This window comes from Melampsora larici-populina (assembly GCF_000204055.1).
Source record: "Melampsora larici-populina 98AG31 unplaced genomic scaffold MELLAscaffold_53, whole genome shotgun sequence".
NCBI lineage: Eukaryota > Fungi > Basidiomycota > Pucciniomycetes > Pucciniales > Melampsoraceae > Melampsora > Melampsora laricis-populina.
Genome location: NW_006768817.1, coordinates 42,417 through 61,191, shown reverse-complemented (window position 1 = coordinate 61,191; position 18,775 = coordinate 42,417). Strand labels below are relative to the sequence as shown.

Below are 18,775 nucleotides of genomic sequence, written 5' to 3'. Positions count from 1 at the left end.
ATAAACTTTACCAGATCAGGGTAAAATTCCAATTCATACTGTTGCTCTTGGAATTGGATTTCATTCAAAAAGTAAGCTGCCTGGTCATGCATTCCAGTCATTAATCCAATGGAAAGCATGAGCCATCATAAAATCACCCTACATGTTTGCCACCAAATAATTTATATTGTAATTCTTCAAGATAAATTATTTTTGAAAAATGTTCAAATAATGTTCATATTTCAACATTAACAACATACTTTGGTCAGCACATCAATTGTAACCCATTGATGTGCTGCTCTATCTTGGTGATTTGATAGCCAGCCCTAAGTATGTGAAACTGTACATTCATTAGAAACATATTACAGATCCATTGATCCACCTTTACAAAAGAGTAACCATGTAACTTAACCCAAAAACTGTGTCTAACACACTGGTTATTATCTGTCTGCCTAACTGACAAATACAAGTTATAAACTATCAAACAAAGTGAAGAGCTCAAAGATGTTCTTCTGCTGAGTGAAGAACTCAAAGATGTTCTTCTGCTTAGTGAAGAACATCTTTTGATTCAGGCAAATAAGGAAGGCCAATACTCAATCTGATTACTCCAGATCATAGCTTGCTTGGACTATCTTTGGAAGCCAACCAAAGAATGATTATCAAACCTTCATAATAAGAATTTTATGACACAAAGCATTTACAGTTTTATCTACAACATATACACATGATTGCCAATTGACTCATGAAAGATGAAAGATACTCGCACCGAGGGGGCTACAATCATGATTTTAAATGCCAATGGGTTGAAGTCCACACAACCTTCTACTTCTCCTCCGCGAGGGTCCTTGAGGATTGGCCAGAATGGTCTGGATTTCTGTAGCCTGTGAAATGTGAGTCAGTGGCGTAGGATTGAAGCACAGAGTAAAATCGAGTAGATTGCTTACTTGGATGTCCCATGTGTGGGCAGGTTCTACATAAGAAACAACAAGACCGCGCAAACTGATGAGGTTGCCTACTTCAAGAGCTCCCATCGTTAGCGTTGAGGTGATGTTGGTGCTCAACAAATAGTTTGCGTAGAATTCCACACGTTGTGTTTGCTGTTATGCAATGCATGGATCAGTATCTTCTATACTCAGTGGTATTTGGGTATGGATTGCTTACGGTGGCATTCCAGCATCGATGCAGAACCTTGATGACTTCGATTGGTAGTCCGGTTGTGCGCCTTCTGGACCACTCCACTATTTGACCAAGGCCTTGCGCCAAGACTTTGTTAATGCGACAGTGGGGGAGGACTTCGGCATGTTCGATTTCAAGAGTGGTGGCGAAGTCCTCCATGAGCATAGGGAGGTCATCAGGACCCCATACCGCGACTGGTGCGTCAAGTCTGTAGGCGTGATGTTCCTGTAACTCACTCTGATCTCGCCTGGCAGCGATCTTCAAAGGGACGCCTTTGCTTTGATGGATGAGAATCTCGGTTTCAAAGTATGCAAATCTATTGTCAAATCGACCATAGTTGTCGTTTATCTATGGAATCAAAATCAGATCTGTAGTTCATTTGGTTTCATTTTGACCATGTGCTTACTTCGTGCTTGGTCCAAAATAAACTACTAAATCGCAAAGGATAGTCAGATGCGATATGAAGGTCCATCCGCGGTAGCTGTCGGTATATCTTGGTGCGTAGGGCATGAGCGAACAGAAATGATTGAATGCAAAAGTTGTAGATAGGAAAAGAAACAATGTTCACACTTTCAATGATAAGAAATCGCAAAAACAATGGATGGACTGAGACGGAAATGGAAACAGAAACACAGAACGTGCGTGGAATGCGTGAAAGGACGAGCGTGATGATAGGGGAGGCCATTACACCAAATCATGTCCCTTTTGTAGTCGGTGCGTGTTCAAACATACCATTGGCGTGGCATTGATGATCTCATCATCCACGTTGACCATGACTTAGCCGTGTGGAACACGGTGCAATGTTGTATAGGCCTTGTTCGGGGCAACATATATATATCATCCATGCCATGGTGGCATCGATGGTTTCGAATTCATAGAGACCGTAGATACTATGGACAAGGCAATATGGGAAGCATGATCTAAATCGGTTTATATCAGTTTGGAACAGACAGGTGTTGCGACCAACAACCAAGTAATGAACAGTTTCCATCCATTTTTGGCTTCAGTGGATGCAGCTGGTAGATTTTCACCTCTGAACCAATATAACAACTCAAAACAATAACATAACAACTCGCAAAACTAATATAACAACCAATGTTACTTATATACATAATGAAGTACATATGAATTACTGAAAATGAGTGGAGTAAATAGGATATATGTGTGCATGTTTGATAGGTGTGATTGCTTCAGGCTACATGAAACAATGTTTATATTTATTTGATTTGGGTAATGTAAAGAAGTATAGCAAGTTCAGAAATGGTCAAGATAACTTGATGTGTGCATGTTTAATAGGTGTGATCGCTTCAGGCTACATGAAATAATGTTTATATTTAAACATTAGTTGGGTAATGTAAATGAACATAGCAAGTTCGGAAATGGTAAAGAAAACTTACGGTTAAGTTTGGCCACTTGGTTGAACTCTTTGTGGAAGAACTCCCGAGCATCTGCAACAGTGGCTTCCGGTTGAGAGCAATAGTGCTCACCCAGGGTGATGGGCCCTTTGCCTACTTCTTTGACAAACGCGCGGTATCGGTACATAGTCCCAATTACGAACTTCCACTGTGCGCCCCATCGCTTGTGCCATTCTGCCTTAGGAATGCCTCCCTTGGTACAATCGTCATACCACACAACAAGTGAGGATACAGGAATAGGCAATGGCCAGCCATTCTGGAGGCCTGGTGTAGCAATGGCCGTTTGGACCAGCAAAGTTTGTACAGCTGGGTGTTGGTACTCGAAGGATTGCTCTGACTGCAAGGTGTGGCTAATGATGGGCGAAGTCGTGACGGTTTCGGTCCTGTAATAGAATGTGTAGCGAGGCAAAGTGTCAGTAAGCAGGGATTTTGGACTCGAGCTGGTGAAACTTACAAGCTTGGAATCAATGGTTTCGTGTCATCATTACTGGGATGTTGGCTGACGTCTTTGACTTGTTCGTCAGGGGATATTGTGAGATCAATTGTGATGCCGTTTGGTGGGGTGGTAGATGATGTGATGGGGCCAGGAGGTGGTGTCGAGGGCACCTCGACCGAACATTGAGCGGCAGCTTGGGCTGCCTTCACTTGGTTCTTAGATGCTGGATTTCCTTCGGACCCAGATGGGGTTCGTTGACTGGTGGAAGCAATTGGCGACCCGTCCATTGGGGAAGATGGCATATCGTAGATGGGGGGCAGAGCCAAAGACGAAAGAAAAGCAGAGGCTGGGGCCTTTTTGGGGGAAGATTTAGATTTTGTTGAGGTGGTGACAGCAGAGATCGGAACTTCAACTGTTGGAAGGCGGACCACAATGGTACGTTGGTTGACGTCGAATCGATGTGGATAACTGTCCAGGGTATCACGCTATGAAATGGGGTAAATGAGATCAGATGGCGTCGAGAAAACAGACAGAGTTGAGAGGAAAATCTTACCCATCCACCGATTTTTTCGTCCCAGAAGATAAGAGCTCGATTCCAATTGGGCCCATGGGCTGACTGCAGGGCGTGTACCAAGAGGGTACTCTTGCTAAAACAACATTTTGGCCAAAATGGAAACAATGCAGTGATGGCCTTAGGTTTCACTGGCTGCAGTACGGGTTGATTTGAGATTAGTTGACTTATCACTCGACATACAATGAGCACTCACGTACGTCCAGCCATAACTCAATGGTAACGAGTTTGCTCTCGTCTATGAGACTGGATAGCTGACGTTGAGCGGCGTGGTCTCGTTGCTCCCGGTTTTGCTGTAGCATCACCATCTTTTTGTGAGGGACACGTCGGCCGAGGGAGTTCGAGGTTTGGGCCCACTGGTGAGGACGAGCTTGTGATGCTGTTGCTTTGGTGGTCCGGCGCGGGGTTGGGTTAACATTTCCTGACGCAGCACTTGGCTCGGACACGTGAGATTCCCAGGCTTCGCGAAAGTTCATGGGATTGTCCTGATTTGGCTGAGAAGGGAGACTGGCAGTACTGGCAGATGCCCGAGGATGTCGGCGGCAAAGTGGTGAGCCAAAAGCTTGACAACACTAAATCGCAAAATACAAATAAGAATTGCGAAATGACTATGACAAGCTATTTGTCAAACTTCAAAAATGCACATTAACTTACTCCGAGGCAGTACTGGGAGGGGCACTCTTTGTTTGCAGCGGTCTTATGACTCTGTGACAGTGGCCCCTCAAGTGGTCGTTTGCAGATAACGTTAGGTTTTGATCTGGGTGGTCGTCCGTTTGGTGTAGTTACGCCTGAGCGATGCAGGAAAGGATGATAGGGATGGCCGGGTTGGGGATCTGGGGCAGGTCGAAGAACTTGACCGAATGGTGATACACGGGGACCCCAGTCGCCTATTTTTGATATGATTGGTCTTGGTTCTCCAAGGTTGATGAGGGCTAGCTCATGATTGAGTTGGTCACAGCGCCAGGTTTTCCAGTTGTGATCGTTATCGGGTGTTGGACACTGGGGGGTATTCGGATGTGTAAGTAAGCTGATGATCATCCATGCGCTGAAGTTTGAAATTCACTTGCCCCAATGAGCCAGGAATCGGCATTGGCCCGGCTGTAGATCATTGGGGTCTCGCATACTGGGCAGTGTAGACCAACCGCTCCTCAACGTGAGGGAATAGGGAGAGGTGCTCCAGGGTTGACCATGCGGTAGGTTTCGTGGATAAGCGTGGCAACCACCATCCTGATTAAGAGTTGAGGATGGGATGTCGAAGTTCGTGAGTCGTTCCGAAGAATGAAAGGCTTTCTGAGGTGCGTATATGTGCGGCAAGCAGGAAGGATGCCATGTTACGATGTAGGCTTAAATTTTTTGCAAGTAGAATGTTTGTGGATGAAACAGGGGACGCGAAATTTTTTTTGCATGAAACGAGGGGTAATGGGAGATCCTGTGAAAGGCGCGGTCAGGGTGGTTTCTGGCCAAATACATCTTTTTGTCCATTATGCTACCTTACGTGTATGTAACGTGTAAATATGCTTAAAGTATGTTAATATGGGGGGGCTGTATTATCACATTATCAGTGATATTATCATTATCAGCTTATCAGGAAAATTCCCCCGGTTCTTTGGTGCTCCCACGTCGCTGGGCAGCTGCACCTTTGATTGAGATTTGTGATTGGTTCGAAGGCCTTGAACAAGGCTTATATCGTGCCTGTTGTGACATTGTTGAGGTGGGTGAGTGTTGGAATGTTGATGAAGACTGGAGAAGACGGTTGAGATGTGGATTTCGTGGATTCCCAAGTGAGAAGTGTTTCAGTCTTTGATTGAACTTGTGAAAGTTTTGTGACAGGTTGTCTCAAGCGTGTCACAGATTGTCAACTTTCAACTCCGATCTCTTGTTCTTGAGGGGTTCAATGCTCAGGATGAATCAGAGCAGCAAAGGAAGGGTGTGTTGAGGATACTCGTGCAAAGAACCCAAAGGAAAAATATTGGAATATATGTCAAGTAAATGGAAAAGGTGCTGATTCTAACTTGTTGAGTTTGGAAGCTTTGCAGTTCACAAAATGCGGAGCTTCCAAATATCTTTAAGACAATTTTGAAAGTGATCAAGGAAACAAATTGTTAATTAAAGATCAACAATCGGTGATACCAGATGATGTTTTGGTTTAATCACCATCGATTTCTTGGATCAATCTCATCCATCGACTTCCATCGACTTCCATCATATCAACATTATCAAGAATATCAAGAATATCACGTAAGTTGTTCATCAAGATATGATTTCAAATTAATCATTGAAATTATTCCCTTTTTGAATGTTGAGGCAGTGATAGAATGCCTGAAGGATGCTGGATGCACACTGCTGAGGAATGCCAAGCTTTTTGTCCTGTGGAGGAAATGCCCAATGCTCTTCCAATACTGCCACGACATTCAACACCTGAACAAGCAATCGCGGTATTAGATGCATTCGAACACTGTTTTGAATATCACTGGTCCCTCAACTTGAGAAAGATCAGAGCGGATGTCGAAATTGAGCAAGAATCTGAGCATCTTCAGTGCCATATGATTGCTCTGATTGTGGCCAGAAAGAACATTCTCTCTATTCGCAACGCACGTCGTATGATTGTCAATGGTGAAGTAGACTTTGTAAGTCATGGTTTATCTCAGTCATCATGGTTTATCTGAGTCATTGTGATCGGCTCGTTGACTGACAACTTTTTTTTATTTCAAATAGTCAATATGGTGAAATGGAAATCTATTGCTTTCAGGTATACATTTCAAGAGAGTACTTGAACAGCAAATCACACAGTCAAATTTAAATTCAAATGTTCAAAATGTTTCATGGAGGCAAAAAAGAAATTTAAAGAGTGAATTGATCATTGGAGAAAGAAACACATAAGGATGAAATACAAATTATGAAATTGTTTTTGAGTTGTTGTACATTGGTTTATGTTTCGGAGTCTGATGACTCAGACTGATCCAGCAATAGATCTTGTGTTGAAAGACCTTGATCTCTTGCGCGACCTTTGCCTTTCCTCTTTTTGCTTGATAAACGTCCTTCTTGTTGTGCCAAAAATCAGTTCTTGAGGTTCCGCGATTGTTTATCTTTCTTTGCCTGTTTTTCTTTCAAAGACGCTTCCCAGTGATCAATTCCTTCTCCAACTGCTGATTTCCAATCATCCGGACAGACTTGCAAAAAAGTAAGATGTGCCCATTCACGATGCAACTCTGCCAAATAGAATGAGGCAGAGTTGAGTACAAAAAACCTTGTGTCTTTATGAACCACCATGGGTTCTCGGCTGTTTGAGATACGTCTCTCAATCATTACTTGATGGTTTTTTTCGACCATACATCCACTTTTGTGGCAGTTGTGTTGGATGTTAAGGACACCCTCGATGTCCTTTGAGAAAATAAGTTCAGTAAAGAATCTGGCTCCACCAGCGACAGAAGGAGGACTCACTGCAGGGCTGATCCACACACACTGAGTGGTTTCTTCAATTTCGCGCATGCCATAAAACACACTCGCGTCGGCTAGCTTGAACTTGAATGATTCGAATCTGCACTGTTGAGGACCTGAACCACTCAAACCCCACACTCTCCTGATCCTGCCTATGAATCTTCCGGTTCGAAGATTTACCTGGAAACAGTAAATTCAGATATTCAATGAATCAATAATTTTAGATTGATGATATGAAGTCCAGTACAACATACCGATAAAAAGTCACCATCCTTCACAGTTTGGTCATCTTGGAAAGTAAAACTTTCTAATACTTTCCACGTCTTGGCAGCGTAAGCGTCCTTAATCAATTTTGGGATGTGGCTTTTGGGCCTCGGGGGTTGTATATCACAGATTTCTATAATAAAAACATGTTAGAAGGTTTTGAGATATGATAAAGAAATTACTCACTTCCTCTCCGTGACTCCCCTGGTATATTACATTGGGAATTGTACCCCAATGCCTTCTGAAACAAGCAATTGTTCTTGAATATATCAGATACCTTTGAGCCTGCTCGTATGTATGTCTTCTGCTTGGCATCGTAGTTGAGTGAAGAAGCTGTGATTGATCTTATAAGCCTGTGGTTGTTCATTGAATTCGCAATATCTTTACCGGGGCTCAAGTGATTTGAATGTATTGAAGAGTTTCGTGTGTTGCCATTGTAACTTTCGAAGCTTTCAGTGGCAAAGAGGCATGCCGGACCAAATCTTTCAATTGTGTCGCAGAGGTGGGTGAGCATATGAAATTTTGGCTTATTAAACCATTGGGCTGAAAGTCGTACAATGGCTCGAAGGAATCTTTGCACGTGAAGGCTAACTTGAATGATATACCTGTCCATGTCGGTGATTTCGGTCTGAAATAGGTAAGGAGCAAGGTAAGACAGGGCCTTCAAAGCTGCTCGTTCTTGATCCGGTATGGCGCACTCAAAGAAGATGAATGGTGCTGATTGAAGAACTGTACGGAAATCCTTTCCAGTTAAGCTGAGAAAGTGATTGATCATTGTCTTAGGTTGAATTGCTGGAATCTTCAAGCCTGTTGTCTTGAAGGATCTCCACCGACCCCATATTCCTTCTTTTTCAATTGCCGACGAGTTTTGCATTCGGTGTCTGAGGAGGTATTTTGCTATTCCCAATAGCATGACATGAAGAACTTCAACGGGAGTGTCTTGATGCCCGTAAAATCCTGCTCCATACAAACACAATACAGTCAGCGCCATATATAAATAAGTGAGGTTGAGTCAAAAATCACAGATAAGAGCCTTCACTCACCTTTTAACCGTAGAAAAGGATTGTAAAGGTGTTGTCCAAATTGATCATTTATCTCGCGGCACAGCTGGGCGACATCTTCTTTTGAAAGCAACGGATTTCGATGGAAATCTTGGACCTTCTTGACAAATGGCGTGCTGAGAGTGTCTTTTACACCTACTTCGGCTGATCGAGTGTCGAATGATCCAATTGTTCCCGGGAGTTGCGCCAATTCCCAGAGCTCTTTGGTATAACGTTTGGTCTCTGACCAAATTCGCGGAGGTAGAGACAACTGAGAAACATGGAAAGGTCAAGTTCAATCTTCGAGACATCTCTCAACGTCTACAAATCAAAATTCTTACTTTGTTTCCATTTTCATCGACCCCAATAAAATTGTTGATATATTTTTTTGCTCTTTTTTCCAACATGCTATTGACTTTCAGATCGCAAATCCGACATGGGGTGAGTGAAACCGTTGGGTTCATCGTATTGCTGACCTTGGCGTGCATTGGAGAGTCTCCTAGATGGCATAGCACTGAGGTCATAACAAGAACTTGTGAATTTGTTTGATGATCGTAGGCCATGTAGCCATTTGTACTCAATTCACTGAATATATCAAACATGAAGCAAAGTCAGCTTATTGTTGAAGCAAGTAGAAACCCAAAAATCACTTGAGTTTGTCAATCAAAGGCTCAGCAAGCTCCAAAGCACCCGCTCTGTTCGAAGTTGTTAAGAAGTGACAGTTGTATTCTTGATTCGCAAACTTTGGAGGTAATCCAGCTAGAGTGAAATAAAATGTGATGTGCTTGTTTCAACGCTTTGAGACATTTCCAGAGAGGTCATCGCAATACAAAACCAGTGGTACATTTCGAATGAATCTACCTTTAGCCTTTGTGCGCCATGGATTTGTAAGAGGAATATTGTTGAACTGTCCGCTTCCAAGATGCTCTGGAAAAGATTGGATGCTGCTCAGCTGGAATAAAAGTATAATGTATGTGCTTGATTGAATACTGACCATACATGATGTCCCCACAGTGATCCTTCAGAAAGACATCCTCACGTATTTTGATTGTTTCGAATGATCTACCAAACTCCTTGACATTGATAGAGGTCAAAATAAAAGAGTCAAAGGAAGAAGCAGACTCGTACTCGACACAAATTTTAGTTTGATTGGGAATCCGTTGATAAGTGTGACTTGCAGAGGTACACTTTGCAAATATCTCTGTGCCTGCTTGATAAAAAAAAAGCGGTACAACAATCCTTTGGGATTGTAGTTGTACGGAATGCGAGGTGTGTCAAAGTGACAATTCAATTTTCAAAAATTGAAATTTCAGAATCCCCGGGTCAGAAATTGATAAAACTGGAATAAACATCAGATTTAACCCCAATACTGGTCTGAAACCGCCTGTATTGGGGATAAAACCTATCTTTCTGTCAATTTTCACAATTTCCAGACCACAACTCAAATATCGACCACTGACTTGGCACTTTGGCACAAATAATACATGAAAATTTCAAGAAATTGATTTTCATCATGTCAAACTTCACATATGTATAAAACAACAAAACCCAATACCTAACCGTACCACAAGTTCACCTTTTGGGTAAATGCACACCCATCAAAACCTAATGTGATCATTACTAAGATCCCTACCGAGTCAACCATAGAGAAAATTTACAACCAATCACTATCAGCTTTCACCTATTCCACAAAGTCTATATCCCTGGGACCGGGATAGACAAAAGCCCCGGTCCCAGGGCTTGTCTTTCTCTCCAGTCAATCGACTGGAGAGAGCCACCTAAGCCTAGGTGGTCTCTCTATTAGAGTTTGACCACCTAGGCTTAGGTGGCTCTCTCCAGTCAATCGACTGGAGAATAAGACAAGCCCTGGGACCGGGGCTTTTGTCTATCCCGGTCCCAGGGATATAGACTTTGTGGAATAGGTGAAAGCTGATAGTGATTGGTTGTAAATTTTCTCTATGGTTGACTCGGTAGGGATCTTAGTAATGATCACATTAGGTTTTGATGATATGTGAAGTTTGACATGATGAAAATCGATTTCTTGAAATTTTCATGTATTATTTGTGCCAAAGTGCCAAGTCAGTGGTTGATATTTGAGTTGTGGTCTGGAAATTGTGAAAACTGGCAGAAAGATAGGTTTTATCCCCAATACAGGCGGTTTCAGACCAGTATTGGGATTAAATCTGATGTTTATTCCAGTTTTGTCAATTTCTGACCCGGGGATTCTGAAATTTCAATTTTGAAATTTCAAGTTGTCACTTTGGCACATGTCGCATTCCGTATAGCTGCACTGGTTCAAACAGGTAAAAGTGAATTTCATTTGATTCAACCATCTGAACCCGTAAGTCACCATCTAATGTCTCTCGCCACCTCTTGGATTGTGCCAAACGATTGACTTTACTTCTTTTGTCCGGTAGCTCAGGCATAAACTGGAGATGCTGCGAAACATAAGGGTTGGCCAGTTCCTATTCGAAGGCAAGATGTGTTGATAATGTGATGTTTCTTACGGTTTTTGAAAGAAAAACTTGCTTACTTGGCTCAAAATCTGTTTGACTTTCAGTCTGAAGCAAGGCTTCTCCAAAGGGCTTACGGTCTCACAGACATCGTAGCTGTAGCATTGCTTGAGTTTCCGACGCAAGTTCTGTAGAGCCTTGTATCCGGGAAGCTTCACACCTAGGAGTCCAACAAAGGATCAAACCCGTTCGTATTGGAGTTGAGACATGGTTGTCCTTGTCGAGCCAAGAATCAGCAACCCAACAAGTTGCTGATCGAGAACAAATTTGTGAACGAATAAAAGAGATTATGTTAATGAAACTGAAAAATCGCCAAAGAAAGATGAACAAAGGATCAAACCTCCAAGCTTGAAAAGGGAGCCCAGGACTCGCTGTCCTCCTGTGTGACCCGTTCTCCATCGCCTTCTGACAGGTCTGAGGGCAATTCTTCCTCATTCGTTTCAGAATCGTCCTCAATGGGTGGATCATTGCTGCTGTTTGATAGGTCTGATGGTAGATTGAAGATTTCAGAATGATCTTTATTCCAAAGATCAACAAGGATCTTTCGGCGCTCTTCAAAATCATCTGAGTCTGATGCTTCGTTCGGACTGGCTATGATTGGAGCAGGGGTCACAGGTTCTGGTGTGACATCGTGTTGAGGCTCTGGTATGACATCGTGTTGAGGTGGTTGTGGAAGAGGTTTACGACGTTTACAAGCACGAGGTTTACGAGGTTTACGAGCACGGTCGGCTGTCCATCTTCCAAAGTTGTTGATGTGATTTTGAAGTTCACAATGCCTTTGAATGGACACCATTTGCATTGTCCTGCTTCACAGTGACATTTTACTACTCACTGGCAGGCCAGTGAGTACGATTCACCTCAAAACAATCTCAAAACAATCTCAAAACAATCTCAATTCAATATCAAATCGACCTCAGGTTCAGTTTGAGTGGGGGATATGCATGAGCTGCAGATGCACCTGCAGCTAGTTCAGTAGTACAGCTGCAGATGTAAATTGATCTTCCAAAACTTCCAACGGCTTCTTTTAAATTGCTCAGGATGGTAAATTGCATTCTGAGAACTTCTTATGCAGCAAAGTTTGAACTCATCAGATATCCTTTCTTAATATCCAGTCACATCTTATAATGGAGTCATATTTCCAACTCAATTACAAACCATGTTGTAATAGCAGGGTAGCTTGATGGAATCAAGGGCTCATGATCCTTAATAATTCTGATGGACAGAGTTGTTAAAACAAAAGCTCAAAACCAAAAATGACAAGTGTTTCCTTTTCTCTTACTTTGTGAAATATTGATAGCTTCACATTATTTTTTCGATATGCTTTGTGTACATACCTGGTATCAAAAACTAAAATTGATGAACAGATCAAACCCAACACAGTGCATGAATGAGATTCACAAATTTTTGGAGATAATAAAGGAATGAAAATGTTTTGAACCCAGAAAAAGTGGAAAAGGAGAACTTTTACATTGAGGCCACATCAAAACATCTTCTTGCTCTCATGGTTATTCAATATCCATGGCATCGTCTTCCAGATTGAGTTCCTGCACAAAGCCCTGGAAAGTTGAAAAATGGATCAGGAGACTTCTACATGGTGACTCTATTGAGCGCAGTGATAATCTCAGGAACTCACCAGATTGTTGAGCTGCACTATTGAAAGTGTTGGGCAAGCAATATCGAATGTACCTGCCGTGTTATGTTGTACAACAAGCTGGCCAATCACCTTGTGACATGGAACAACATGATAATCCTCACAAACATCATATATAACTGATGCAATAAGCAATCTTGGCAAGGAATCATAGGGGTCCTTGTGCTTGTCTTCAGTATTGAGAAACTTCAGAGATCTGACAACTAGAACTGGCTGAGTGACATCAGGAAGCTTGACAATGTCTGTGATATTACCAACCCTGTTACATGAATCCAAAGAGTATGATATATAGCTGTTTCCAGGATTTTTGCGGTATGTACTATGTGGCTTGTTAGACATGACAAGGCTTTTACCAACTTCAAAAGTGGATGCAGAAGTTTTGTCTGGGCCAAGGATCCCAAGTTTTTGAAGTGCTTCGAATGCTTGAGAACTGAGTTTTTTTGCAGTCCACTTGGTCCGGCGGTTTTGTTGTAGATATTCTTTGATAATAGGGTCAGCATCAATGGTAGGATGGCTATTGTTAATCATTGCTTGAAAGAATCCACACATTGAATGTTGTTTGAGGAGGGTCTCACCCACTTTTTCTACTCAAAACAATCCAGGTCAGTTGCTGCATCCTACTTGTACAAATTAGGAACAAACACACTTTGATTTCCGTTCTTTGAGGTCTGCACAAGGGCTCCAATGATCCGCTCACCTGACCAGCTAGCTGTGTAAGCTGGAGGCCCAAGAAGTGTGGAGATTTGGCCAATATGTTCGGCAAAATGTAAGTTGGGCTTTTTTTTCTTATGTGGCCATCCATCCCCTAGGGTAGCTTGATGTTCCTCAACCAATGTTGTAATAATTTCTCCATCACCATGCTGAAAGGAACGCTGCGTGCAAATGTTGCCAATCTGAATAAGCTGAAGGAGGCTAGCTAGGATTTTAGCTGATGTTGATGCAGGGTCTCCACCTTTGAAATGAGGTATCCAAGCTAGTACAATAAAGACTTTGTATAATGAATGCCATTCAGCAGCTTTGGGTGTGCCTGCGCTAGCCATTCCAAAGTTCTTCTGAGGTCGAGTGAGCCACGAAGGGCCTTTGGCATGCTTGATACAGCGTTGAAGTAAATCCAGTTCATAGGAAGTGATCTCGGGGATGATGGCTGGAGGTGGGGGTGTGGGTGATCGAGAGTGGTCCGATCCATTGTGATTCTTCTTTTTACCTCTAATTGTATGGTCTGATCCAGCTGAAGATGCCATATCCCGATGGAGATTAGAGGATACAGCTGATCGAGTATCATAAGAATGGCGGGAGGGTGGCTGGGGAGGAGGCAGACCGCTTGTGGAAGCTGCATCATCAGATCCAGGTGGACTAGGTGATGCCGGTCGAGGGAGCTGCACATCATATTGCCGATTACTGAATTCCATTTTTTCTCGTTCAGCTTCAAGAGCCTTGCCAGCTGCTGGTACTTGGATGTATTGGGTTGAAAAATCTTTGTATAGACCAAGGAAGATGTTGTGCATGATGTCAACAGAAAAAAATTCAACAGCTTGCCAGTATGGCAGCTCATGAAGGATACTATATCGTACGCCTGTTGTCTTTGCCAGCTTCGCTTGCTCACTTGCAGTTTGAGATTGTTCCCATTCCACAGCTTGCACCTTGACACCCTCAGAAGTTCGGAGCTCGGCCTTTGGTGCTGGAGATTGAGAGTGATAGAGATTACGATCGATCAGACAGAGAGAGCAAAAACATGTTGACGAGTGTGAAGTTCCTCCGGTGACCTTCTTCATTGCTGGAACGTCCCCGTGAATAGGCCATAGTGCGGCACGAAGGATGCATCCTTTGGGATACTTGGATGTTGATGTAAAGGTGATGCTGTCCCAGAAATCCAACATTTCAGTGACTAGTGGTTTGAGAAAATGATTCATTTCCGACAGTGATGGTTCCGATGGACCTGGCATGATACCATAAATGCAGATGTTCTCTTTTTTGTATCGTATTGTTGGAGGTAGGTTGAAACATGTGAGGAGCATGACACCAACTGAAGTCTTTGTTGCTGCATTCTTGCCACCAGGATTGAACCAATCACACCATAATCCAAATACAAGGTGACCAGATTTTGATGTGAAGATATACCTGTCTTTCTGGAAGGTTTTCCACAATGTACCATCCCATATATCATCCATTCTATCGTTGGCAGGTTGCTGACGATTGACGTGTGCATCAATGCCTTTTCCAAAGTAGTGATACTGAAGCATCTTTCCAAGCCAAGAACGTAGCAACTGATAAAAGAAGAGGCGCATGGGTTTCTGAACAGTTCCTGATGATTTCTTGTAGAGAGGAGATTGACAAGGTTTGCGGGGTAGAGTAGTTGACGCTTTTGTAGTAAATCGTGGGACATCACAGAGTGGAACTGGTGATGCATTGAGGGGTAAAGGTTCTTGAATGGAAGACAAAGCACAGCAGAATGGGCAACATGTTTTTGATTGTACAGATGGTTCCAGTTTGAGTGTCTTCAGAAGGGTTGGAAGGCCTAGAGGAATCTCTTTCCAAACTTTGTTCCTGGTTGTTGGATCTTGTGTGAGCTTTTGTTCCTTGACACTCTCTCTAGCTTTGGCAAGGCTTTTGTTACAAGCTTTGACCCCGACGTTATGGAACAGGTGTTCCTTTGCGACTTCAAACATTTCACGCATGCAGAGCGGGTCTTGCAAAAATCGACGTGGGATGGAAGTGGTGGTTTGTGTGTGACCGAGATCTAGCCGTGGAGCTTTTGGGTGGTGAGGAGCTGACACAACTTCGTCATCTTCGGTATCTCTAGCTTGTTTGTTGCTGCGCATAGGTGTAGCAGCCCCAATCGGAGGCAGCACAGGCGGCAATACCGCACGGCTGGTTGATGCAACAGGGGTATTTGAAGGGCCACCCTGAAAAATGTAATGGTGAGGTCAGAATAGTTCAAAGTTTGCATGGAGGACAATTGGGTGATCATACTATCAAAGGCTGCAACAACATGGATTGTTGACTTTGAGGTGCAGGATGGTCACTAGGGCTAGGAAGTGGTGTCATGGTGTCCACTAGTCTGTTGATATCTGCAAGGTGCTTTGGATACCTTGTTCGACTGAACAATTGGCCCCGGTGCACATTGCCCATGTACTCAATCATCTTTTGGGAACAACCCAGCTGGGGACATGAACACAAAACATGTAGAGGTCCGAGGGCAGTAGCATGTGATCCCAGAGTGAGGGGCATAGTGTGGCAATGGTGTGATGGTGTAGTGGTAAGTGGTTGATGTTGGCGGAAAAGGTGTAAAAGTTGGCAAGGTATCAGAGCCCAAAGTGGGGCAAAAAATTTTGTGTTACATGTTACATGTAACAACACTTGTAAATTCATTTTGTATATTTCTTATAAGGGTTAGGGCTATATAGTACATTGAGTACTAAAGGTGAAAGTTGGGTGGCCAGCTGAACCTGAGGTACTCAAAGGAGGACTTAGGCTGTTTGCAACATTGAAGACATGGTCTGGAACCTTATCTCACAGATTTACCATGGACATTTTGAGTACATCAGGATTTTCAAGTGACAGGTGTGGTTGGCATATAAAGGACAACTGGCTAACAAGCAGTAGCTACAAGGTTTTGGCTTGAGGTACATATCTTTTCAAGGAAAATAATCAGCACAACACACAAACAAGGAAAAAATTAGGAAAAACTATTCAAGACCTGCTTGAGGCACTGTAGTTTGATTACCTGTGGAAACTGGATGGAATGGCAGGTCATACGGGTTATCAGGGTATGGGGCACCCGTCAGCACAGGCCTCATCTGACAGAAGGCAGCCAAGTCTCTTTGAATGGCTTGAGCAAGCAGGAGTTTTGAACACTCTTTGGGATGCCATTGATCCTGAATGGAGGCTTCATTCACCCCATCATTTGTCAACCCACTTGCTGAATCAAATCCTTCGGGGAAAAGAGCTTCACGAATGAGCTTGAGCAAGAGCGCCTGCGTGTGTTTCCAAAACGGCTCTTCAATAGGACGATCCCCGTGGATCCGGCTGACTAGGACAAGGAAATGTGCAAGCTTGCAAAGGCCAAATCGTTTGGGATCGTGAGGAAACAATAGAAGTCCCTTGACGCCCGAGGTGAGAAACGCAACCAGCAAGCCGAATGGAACTGTTGGAATTTGCCCTGCACCGGCTGACTTGGTGAGTTTATCATATGCTGCATCGAGTTGTTTGTGTTGCTGTTCAGGGGCGTGGAAAAGCTGTTCAACATGTCGAAACCGAGCTCGCAAACTAGCAATAGCCTCCAACAATCCATATATCTTATGCACCAATTCCCACATCGCAATAACACATTCTTGTACAGTTGAATTGCCGGTGCATAACTGAAGTTGATGATAATGGTGGGCAGCCTTGAGCCCATTGGCGATTTGGACGTCGGGACAGATTTCCAAATTGACCTGCGGCGGTTGAATCTCGACGGTCTCCATCTTACAGTACGCAACAGCAGCGAGGACATACTTCACACTCTGATTGATCTTGGTTGCTGAGCTGTGACAGAAGACCCCAAGGATCTCGCGCACATACTGGGTGTGCGCTTCCTCTTTGCTGGGACCTTTTTTGATAAGTGCCGCGTTGTCCAGGCGAAAGATATCCGCTCGGTGCCACGGTGCCTCAGCAGCACATTGAAACAGGCGCATATCTGGCAGTGAAAGTCATGGAAGTCAGCATTGTCTAATGATGATATTAACAAACGGTGCAGGCTTACTGGGATCCTTGCTAAGCCACGTATGGACACGCAGCTTGCTTTTGGGCAAGATCTTGAATGGAGGTGTAGGCTGAGATTGCACCTCCAACGCTGCCTGGTCTGTGCCTCGTGTTCTCTTACACAACAGATCCAATGCCGCGCGATACATATCCGGCACGTCGCTATTGTCAATGGTCTTTTTTTCGACAGTCTTCTTAGTTACCTGAAAATTCGTGGGGCTTTCAACAGCCCATATCGATGGCGTGAGTGATACCTGTCGCACATCGGGATTGACAGGAACTGGTAGGCCCCCAGTGGGAACACCTCCGGGGGGGTTGATCAAGACCGCTGGCGAGGCCTTAGGAGATGTGGTGGTCTCCGTGAGGGGGTCCAATTGATTTAGCGAGGGGAGCGGGGAAGCAGTTGATGCCACTAAGGGTAGCGTGGGAATCGAGCCAGGACTGCAAGGCGAAGTTGTGGTAAGCACAGCATCAGCCTGGGTCTTCACGGGGTCGTCATCGTGCGGTGGTGGATCTTGAATCGCGGGCGTCGCTGTGGTTGGGCGTGGCGTTGGCAATGTTGAAGACATTTCCAACGTCTCGTTCGCAATGGCACCTGTACACTTAAGTATTTACCCAATACCATAGGGTCATACAGACGTCTGTATGACCCAATGTCATTCGAGTCTGACTGCCAAGATGAATCATCATCTTAAGAAGCATCTTGAAGGGTTTCAATTTTGGCTAAGTCACCTTTTCCCTTAAGGAAACCAAGACCAGCCCCGAGTCCCCACAGAACACTACCCACCATGCCACTAAAAACCCACCTCCCTACAGTGCAAACCACACCACCTCAACAAAAACCCACCATCATTCGACTTTTTCCCACCCCCTCAGCCAATTCCAACCACCCTTTGAAATTTTCTCTACCTACTCAACCAAATTCAACCACCTTACAAATCTCAATTCACCCTTTCAGAAAAATTTCACCACCCATATTGTGACCCTATCTTCAAACCTCACCACCCTTCGGCACACCTACACCACCACCCTCGGACATTACCCGTATATCAACACAAACACCACTCACCCACTACCCTTTCATACATATACACCAACATTAACCACTCCAGCCACAACATATACACCATATGTGAATTTTCATACCCTGATACCCTAACCACACACCTCTCAACAAGGCAACTCACCTATTATCTATCACCCTCTCACAAATTGTTCACAACAAATCGACCTCGACAGTCATTCACCCATCTCGATAACCAATCTCGCCCCCAATGTCGCCTACCACCTCCACATACACCGATTGTCCTAGCCTTCACCCACCCCCCCATGACCTTGTCACCACCTCGCTTGACGACATGCAGTCTCATCTCAAAGCACACGCAGCTGCGAATGGATACAAAATTGCTACACGATCATCAGAAGAGACCAGCATACGTTACAAGTGCCATCGATCAGGAAAGAAACCCTCGCTCAATTCATGCTCCCGCAAAACCAATTGTCCTTTTGCCGTCAAAGTTTTACAGGTCCTGACTTGCTTGGTTAGTCCAAT

At 43.9% G+C, this 18,775-nt stretch overlaps 4 protein-coding genes across 4 annotated transcripts; 1 reads left to right on the top strand and 3 right to left on the bottom strand.

Moving 5' to 3' along the window:
• Window positions 1-767: 767 nt before the first annotated feature.
• On the bottom strand, window positions 768-1,929 carry MELLADRAFT_67372 (uncharacterized protein; the record flags this gene model as incomplete). Its single annotated transcript, XM_007415667.1, has 4 exons — window positions 768-860; window positions 924-1,076; window positions 1,141-1,503; window positions 1,888-1,929. The coding sequence occupies 4 exons, from the start codon at window positions 1,927-1,929 to the stop codon at window positions 768-770; spliced, it is 651 nt and encodes a 216-aa protein (XP_007415729.1).
• Window positions 1,930-2,419: 490 nt separating this feature from the next.
• On the bottom strand, window positions 2,420-5,281 carry MELLADRAFT_111351 (uncharacterized protein; the record flags this gene model as incomplete). Its single annotated transcript, XM_007415666.1, has 8 exons — window positions 2,420-2,460; window positions 2,553-2,953; window positions 3,025-3,491; window positions 3,560-3,712; window positions 3,778-4,149; window positions 4,232-4,622; window positions 4,731-4,920; window positions 5,197-5,281. 8 exons carry the CDS (start codon window positions 5,279-5,281, stop codon window positions 2,420-2,422), a joined length of 2,100 nt encoding a protein of 699 aa, XP_007415728.1.
• A 611-nt stretch (window positions 5,282-5,892) lies between these two features.
• Window positions 5,893-6,377, top strand: MELLADRAFT_67370 (uncharacterized protein; the record flags this gene model as incomplete). The annotated part of the gene is made up of 2 exons (XM_007415787.1): window positions 5,893-6,204; window positions 6,327-6,377. The coding sequence occupies 2 exons, from the start codon at window positions 5,893-5,895 to the stop codon at window positions 6,375-6,377; spliced, it is 363 nt and encodes a 120-aa protein (XP_007415849.1).
• An 8,311-nt stretch (window positions 6,378-14,688) lies between these two features.
• On the bottom strand, window positions 14,689-17,792 carry MELLADRAFT_92826 (uncharacterized protein; the record flags this gene model as incomplete). The annotated part of the gene is made up of 7 exons (XM_007415665.1): window positions 14,689-14,785; window positions 14,842-15,386; window positions 15,454-15,863; window positions 15,930-15,955; window positions 16,006-16,114; window positions 16,181-17,158; window positions 17,225-17,792. The coding sequence occupies 7 exons, from the start codon at window positions 17,790-17,792 to the stop codon at window positions 14,689-14,691; spliced, it is 2,733 nt and encodes a 910-aa protein (XP_007415727.1).
• Window positions 17,793-18,775: the final 983 nt, after the last annotated feature.